General features: G+C 31.4%; 1 protein-coding gene across 2 annotated transcripts; it reads left to right on the top strand.

Annotated features, from left to right (window-relative positions):
- The first annotated feature begins 1,035 nt into the window (after positions 1 to 1,035).
- On the top strand, positions 1,036 to 6,057 carry LOC116342511 (choline-phosphate cytidylyltransferase B-like). Of its 2 annotated transcripts, none has more exons than XM_031770157.1 (6): positions 1,036 to 1,732; positions 4,216 to 4,354; positions 4,425 to 4,471; positions 4,571 to 4,708; positions 4,781 to 4,943; positions 5,016 to 6,057. In XM_031770157.1, the coding sequence occupies exons 1-6, from the start codon at positions 1,418 to 1,420 to the stop codon at positions 5,585 to 5,587; spliced, it is 1,374 nt and encodes a 457-aa protein (XP_031626017.1). In that variant the 5' UTR covers positions 1,036 to 1,417; the 3' UTR covers positions 5,588 to 6,057. The 2 variants fall into 2 exon arrangements, with proteins under 2 accessions (XP_031626017.1, XP_031626018.1); XM_031770158.1 differs by lacking the exon at positions 1,036 to 1,732 and adding an exon at positions 3,491 to 4,049.
- Positions 6,058 to 8,464: the final 2,407 nt, after the last annotated feature.

Genomic DNA, 8,464 nt, shown 5'->3' with positions numbered 1-8,464 from the left:
CCGTAAGCCAATTGAAAGTTGATCGAATAAATATATATATGAAAAAGAGATATGATCATGTGATTTTGTCAGGCGCCTGTGAAATTAATTCGCTAAAAAGTGGCGAACAAATTGCAATATTGTCGCTTCATCATTTTGTAAACATTCTATGAATTATTATTGGTTACAAACACAATGTCATAAAAATTCGTTTCGCTGGATATTCATTTCGTAGATAGTTGCGTGCATTTAAGCATTTAATTGTTTTCAAAATAAAGACACCAAGATCATCGTTGTTTACGTTCAATTCGTTAACTCCAAATCCGATTTTTCAAGCACCTTTAAGGTCTCTAATTATGAAACTTTTCTCTTACGTTAACCATTTCCACATTATGAACGGAATCCGAATAAATATTTTCTGTAAAACTTCGAAATTGCATCATTTTCACCGTGACTAGGCGCACGTTATCATTAATTGCATGAATTAATATTCTTTTTAAAGCAATGTGAATGAAATATTTGCATAATTATTTGATTGAGCATACGCTAAAAGTGCCAATAATACATTTCTGACGACAGAAGTTTGATTAAAAAAGGAATAGAACGAAAAAATCGATTTTAAATTCAATTAACACAATTGCTGCCAACAAAGTGTGAGTAAGCAAGTTATCATTCAATTGAAAGGTATACGGTAATACATCGAAAGTTTGAGTGGCGTGATTTTTTCTTTATCAGTTTAATGCACGAAAAAAAATTGAGCTCCGGTTCTTTTCGACATGACAAATCGATGAAAATACATGAACTTTGATTCTATACGTACGATATGCTGACGTCGCAACCACTCAAGTGATAACATTTGTATTATTTGGGGAAATGAATTGATTTATATATCATTTTTAGATGATGAGACATTGTCTTCGATTTTTTTGAGATTTTAATTACTCATTGTTTTGATCTCGAATTATATAACACGCCTTCAAATGGTCTTTTGAATTGATCTAAATATCATATTTTAATCATGCATTAAATTTTGTTTTCTAATCAACAATTATTTTCTTACAGCTCATCAATTCCAGCACAAATATTTAAAAAAAAATACTTCCTTGCTGTTGATCACGAGTTTAATAAACATCAACGATATCCATTTCGAAATACGAAAACTATATGTGACTTCCTAATATAAGTGTAAAGTGCCGGCCTAGATTGTTATTCTAAACTTTTAAAAGAAGAAGTGTACTATAGTGGAAACAACAACACGGAGCAAATTGATTTATTATTCAGCAATTTCACGGAATTGAATTGTCAAATGAAAATTAAATGTTCTCGTCATTGATTGTTTCTAATTAGTGCATCGTGTTGGCTCGTGTAATTTTCATTCTATCTACGATTGCTTCTCGAATCTTTCCGTAAGCAATAAATATAAATATATTGATAAGCAATGGCTGACTACATAACATCGACAACTTCGTCTTCTCTACATTCGTCACCAACCCGAAAACGTTCTCGTGATTCTCTTGCCACACGATCATCGAGCTATTTATCTTCATGCAAAGCTGCAGTCACTGTTACATCAAACGTTGAAGAGATGGAATCATTGGAATCAGAAGCATCGACACTACCACCAAGCATTACCCAGCCGCGTAGTTCAATTCATAGTGTCCAAAATGGTTTAACATCAATAAAATCAAAGCCAATCATAAAAAATGGTGATAGTAATCCATCAAATGGGACACCGTCTCAACCATCGATTGTCGTAAGTAAATTTCCCATAAAAACAATAACACTAATGATAATGATACAGATAAACAATAATGAATGACATTTATTTTAATTGGTTTTAAATCGAGTAAAACGCTAATTAACAAAGTGAAAATTGAAATGTCTATCAGTTCCGTTCGCTGATCATTCGTTATTTTCTCAAGCCACTTTCTAGTCATAACAAACACTTGACTTGTCTTGTTGACTAACTTTGTTGTATCCTTCCGTATGATTATATATGGACGTTTGCGAAACATTGTGTGGAAAATATAAAGTAAAATCACATCAAACACAAGTTGTTTATAAGACTGTTGTAATAATGACAAAGTGTCGACAAAACAATTTTACAAATTTCAATAAACTGAAATTTGGGCCATGTGTCAAGGCAAATCATTTGACTGACAACAAACGCCAATAGTAAACGCCACATCACTTACCGTGGAAAAAGTGAACACTGGCTCGGCACGTGTCGCACAACAAATTAATAGTAATTTGAATGAATAAAATTTTATATAATAATTGTGGCAGACATGTTGAAATATTTTTTCTCCATATAAATAGAATCAAATCATTCTGTCAAAAGTGAATATGGTGCTTTAAAGTTATTGAAATGACTGAATTATATGCGTATTATAACATAGACATACTGTGTATGTAGTTGAACATTATATTCGTAAAAGTGATTTGGTTCTTTCCTATGTTCTATTTTTATACTCTCATTTCCACTGTTATCGTGATCACTACTTCAATAATAGATCGGTTTCTCGTCATAACACCGGATTCATACTCACACATTTTCAAATGAATATTCAATAACCTTTGGCAAATTAAACGATTGTTTTTTATCATTTAAATGTCACCTTAAGATCTTCTAAAATTACGCTAGATTTGGATAGATAGCGACAGAATTTTATGAGTGACGTAATATTTGCACAACAAAACGGTTCTGGATTGCTTGAATTTGCAGAATAAAATGTCATAACATATTAAAATGTATTTCTTTTCCGCACACATACATCACACATTACGGAAGATAATGTATGTTCCCGCTTGATTTTATTACACTCGCAAGTATTGTAGCGAAGTAGTGTGATAAGGATTCAAACGATGTTCATTTATTTTGAATTAATGGTCATATGCAATAAATCTTTGACTTTAATTTGTCGCTAAAAATGCTAAATGAATTCTATGAAAATGATTTCTCCTTTATTCAGAGGGCAAGGACAGAACTAGATTTATTTGAAAATTGTGCAATAAATGTATTTGAATCAAATTGCCAACATAATAATCGTACGATGCATAGAAAACAATATCCACACTCGGGATTGGTTCAATAGACACACAGAAAAATATCGCGTGATTCGAATACAAGCACATTGAAGAATAAACGATGATGAAATCATACCGGGTTACTTGCAACCGGATTATTGTTGTTTTCATACAATCACACATTTATAGGTCACAGTAACATACTAGGTAACATATACAAGCGAACACACTATTGTTTGCAACTGTCATTTCATACAATTGTACATCGTCAATTTTTCTGTGCCCATTCCATTAAAAAAGCGGTAAACATCTGCGCAAGTCATCATACGACTTTCTTTCATTCATATATTTGTGAACGATAACTCAATATATTTCAACCATAATTTTCCCCTCTTTTCTTTCTCTAACCACTTTTTTTCTTCTTACTTCCAATCGATTCAAGCAAAACGTAAATTGCTTTTTGAATATTTTTTATGACGATGTACAGTACACTTAGATACATTTCGATTGTTTTTGACATATTATCACATAAGTTGACTTATTTATTTGGTTGCACGTAATCTTTGTGTTTAACTTCAATCGAGATTTATTGGAGGAGAAAATAAATTGAATTTTTTTTGTGTCGGGCGAATTGGGTTATTTGTTGACGCATAATATTATAAAATTTGCAGATTTTCTTACATTTTCCGAATTGTCGAAAATAGTTTTATGAAACAGTGTCACAGTATGCATTGCCACTTTCAACGTCAATTGTAATCATGTCTATGAAATGAATTATTATAAAACAAACGCAGTTCGATAGAATACAATCAAATTTTTCTACTTTGGTATTTAAAAATTTACGAACTCAAGATACACGAAATATTGTCAACAAACTAGTTGGACCTTCGACAAAAAAAGGATAGTGAATTAAAAGAGAAAAGATGTTTCGTAACAGTATTAAAGAAGTGGGTGAACCATCTCTGGAGGCATCTTCTTTGCCAAGACGAGATTCACTATCTAGGTTACTTGACGCAATAAAAAGCGCATCAGTTGATGGATATGTAAGAATTATGAAATGAAAAAACTCTACAGATTTCCATCCTCTGAATTTCTTTATTTGTTCAGTCATTTCATGAATAAATTAGTTAAAGTTATTGATGAAATCCTTTATTTTGATACGTTCGCTATTAATAAGTTTATCATTATTATTATGATTGTTTTATTTAGACAATATGCAAGCCTGCTCCATCTTGCGATGATGAAGATGCGATACTCGAACGTGAGAGATGTGATTATAATATAAAAATTACATACGATATGGCAAAATCTGGTGATACGCCACGTCGGGTGCGTGTATACGCAGATGGTAAGTATATTTGATTTATTCAAACTTTTTGGATTGTACATAATCACAACTGTTTTTTTACTTTCATCAGGCATATACGATCTTTTCCATCAAGGACACGCGAGACAATTGATGCAGGTAAATATTCTTTGTCATACTCATATCTCTCTATATCAAACTCTCCTTTCTTTCACATTATTGACCAAATAATAAAAAAAAAACATCTTTTCTATGTAGGCAAAAAATATTTTTCCGAACGCTTATTTGATCGTTGGAATTTGCAGCGATAGTTTGACTCGTAGTCGAAAAGGTCGCACGGTGATGAACGAGAAAGAGCGATATGAAGCGGTGCGGCATTGTCGATATGTAGATGAGGTATATATAAATATGATTCTATAGCATTTTTCGGTATAATTAATACATATATCTGTTGAAAACCATTCATAGATCGTAACTGATGCTCCGTGGGAATTGACCGATGACTTTTTGACACAGTATAAAATTGACTTCGTGGCACATGATGAAATTCCATATACGAGTGATAATCAAGAAGATATTTATTCGAAAGTCAAAGAGCGTGGCATGTTTGTGGCTACTGAACGTACTGAAGGTATGTATATACAGGAATCGCGCAATTGCATAATAAAAATGTTAATAATAATATTTGAATTGGCTTTTGTAGGTGTTTCTACCTCCGATATCGTTGCCCGAATTGTAAAGGATTACGACTTGTATGTTCGCCGAAATCTAGCACGAGGCTATTCTGCCAAGGAATTGAATGTCAGTTTTTTGAAAGAGAAAAAGTTCCGATTCCAAAATAAAATGGATGAACTTAAAGACAAAGGGAAACGTGTAATGAACGAAGTTAAAGGCGATTTTATTACAAAATGGGAGGAAAAATCGCGTGATTTCATCGAAACGTTTTTGTTATTGTTTGGACGTGATTCGATTACAAACATTTGGGATAAATCAAAAGGACGTTTAATGCAAGCTTTAAGTCCACCAGGAAGTCCAAATTTATCTCCACGAAGTTCTCCACATAATTCAGTGAATGATGATGACTGTGACAAAGATTCAACGTCCTCTGAAGGAGATTCCCCGAAAGCGAAACGTCTTGCTTGCACAAATAGCGAATTCGGTGCAATTAGCCGAACCACACGCTCAACCAAATCAAACAATGCGATTTTGGAATCAGAGGAGGAAGAAGAATTGGACGGTGGCGTAGCAACTCAACACATTCGGAAAAATGTCTGATCTAACCAGTAACCACTTCGATAACAATAACATAGAATGTCCTCGTATGCTCAATTCCGCCGAAACAAAAATGTAACCATAATGTGGATTATAGCAAGAGAACAAGAGAAAAAAAGATTTCGTTAAATAGCTTGCAAATACATCTTGTATTATATTTTTAATAATAGAAATTACTCGCTAAAAAAAGTTTTTAAATCAAAAAAATACATACGAATTAGGAAGTGTTCCGTGCTTTCTATTATCATTATGTTGACTTTTCCAATTATGCGAAAACAAGCTTGGTTTAGATTCATTATTTAATACTATTATAATTATTACTATATTATTACATTCATTACTGAATCTACAGTTTTGCACGTAAACTATTTCCATCATAATTCATGATTATTATTACATACTATCAGACAATTCATAAAAATTCAGTCTATTCTGTAATTCTAATCAATTCAAATAAACATTTGATTGGCAAACATTTGTTTTTTCAATAAGTTTTTGCAACAAATTACATTGCAATTATTCCAAAATAGTTACGGTTTCTGTGTGCTAGGCCTACTTCTTTTCCGAAAAACAAATACAAAATCAAAGTGTGCAGTTAGGATTTAGCATTTGTTATAAAACCATCCGCAGTATACGAGTATTTCATTTGAGTGTATCACACGTTCAATTAAATCTGAGAAGTTTCTGTAAAAAGCGAAACAGTTTTCATCAAAAAAAATTAATTTAATAATCTCAAACACCAAAGTGTCTCATTGCAGAGGCAACTATTCGACGAATCAATTTGAAAATTATTATTTTTTGTTGATTATTGTGATGGCTCTCGTTGATGAATTTTTTTAAAAACATTTCTGGAGTATTGAACTTGTTCAATATTTTATTTTTATATTAAGTGGGTTAAATGCAAATATTAACAGAATATTAAAAACGATAAAAATATTTTAAATTATTCTTTAAAAACCTTTTAAATTATAAAATCTTTCCTGTTAAAACGTGCAGTTTTATAGATGAAAACATGTAAAGTTATAATAAGTTATAGGAACGCGAGACTACAAAAGGTATATAAGTTATTCGCCGTGCATTCGGGGCGGTTTTTATTTCGACGTTTGATTTCTACCGATTTTTACAAATCTGAAGTGAATAACCGTATACTGCTCACCATAATAATCATCACATAAATATATTTATAGAACCGAAAAGAATTCAAATGCATTGAGAATACTTTGTCGTCTCACGTTACTATGAGTCTCTAATTCCTACTTACTATTTCGAGATTGTCATAATACTATAATAAAAAAAATGTTTGATTATATCATATAAATTTGTTCTCAGCGTGTTCTCATCATGAATATTTTGTTCGTTCCTTATCCAGTTCTATAATTCTAACTTCTTTTCGAATCAAACAAACATGAATACAATTTCAATTTTGGATGATGACTAATTTGCAAACTTAACTGGTCAGAATATATTATGTTGTGTGAGTATCATGTGGTATCAAAAGTTGTCTATTTATTGACAAAAAATCGCTTTCTTTATTATTATTTAGTCATGGTTTTGAAATATTCACATCATTTTGATGTTTGTATCTCACAAAAGAAAGAAGCAATATTTGAAATTTGAAGCATGAGTTTTTTTTATAACCGAAAATAAATCTCCCCATTTTGTTTCATTCGATAGCTATTCAAAATGAAAATCTCTTTCAAAAAGTCATAAAACTGATTTCAACTTATGTACTTCTTCTTGTTTTAATCAACTAAAAAATCTGTTACTAATTTTGAATCAGTTTAATATTTTCGATGAACGGTCGATCCGAGAACAAATATTTGCCATATTTTGAAGTTTTTGTAAGTAAACCTGAACACGATGGGGTCATTACAGCCCTGTCCATCGTGGTAACCTTTACAATCATTCCACAATATTCTGAATTAGCGGAAGTTTCTTTTTCAATACTTGAATTTGTAGGAATATCCTAGAAAATAAAATAAGTCATTAACATTCTTAGGGCATCAATGCTCCAAATACAATTTCAACAAAAATGAACCTATATTATTGACTTGTTCGCAGTAATGAATCATTAATTTAGAATTAAGTTGATAAGTTGAAATTCTTTCCATATTTTATTTGTATATGTAATATAATCTAGATAAATATAGAAGTTAAAAATAAAATAAATTGATTAACTTTCAATTTTACAAACGAGATTCCGAGAACAATAAAAACAAGAGTTAGTTGTTTTTAAAAGTGAGATAGCTATCGCCTATAGGCGATGCAATTGTAATATTAGCATTTTGCGCGTATCCCAGTGTATGTGTCAATTAAAATATCAGAACACAGTAATGCGTCACATTGAGACCTTTCAAGTAATTTTTACTTATAAATTAATCTCATGACTACTATAATTTTCATATGGTATTGTAAAATGTCACTTAATAAATTTTCGTATTTTACGTATATTCATACATTCTGACCAGGGGTCCGAGGGGTCTAATTGGCCCCCCCTGGAGAATGGATTTGGGAAATTATCCCTTTACAAATTTCAATTTCCTAGGGATTTTCGCCAAAAAAGTGAAGAGCAAGAAAAAAACGAAAAAGACAGAGATTTGCATAGAAAGAAGAAAAAATCTTTCGATTTCCTAGTCTCTGATTGCCTCAACATACGCTCCATACGATGTGCATTCGAAATTCCTCTATGAGAGCGCCAAATTTATAAATTCATATTAGGGTAAACTACAGCGTTTTTGTTGTCTAATATACACCAATAAGCATTTCCGCAAAAACAGAAGCATTTATATAAAACATATTGGTTATCTGATAATATTTTATCAAAATTTTTCGATATATAGGTGGCGATACTGATCAGTGACTCGAGTCAAATGATATATT

This window comes from Contarinia nasturtii, unplaced genomic scaffold (assembly GCF_009176525.2).
Source record: "Contarinia nasturtii isolate CC-2019 unplaced genomic scaffold, AAFC_CNas_1.1 Cnas_scaffold_864, whole genome shotgun sequence".
Lineage (NCBI taxonomy): Eukaryota > Metazoa > Arthropoda > Insecta > Diptera > Cecidomyiidae > Contarinia > Contarinia nasturtii.
This window is presented reverse-complemented; position numbering and strand designations above follow the sequence as displayed.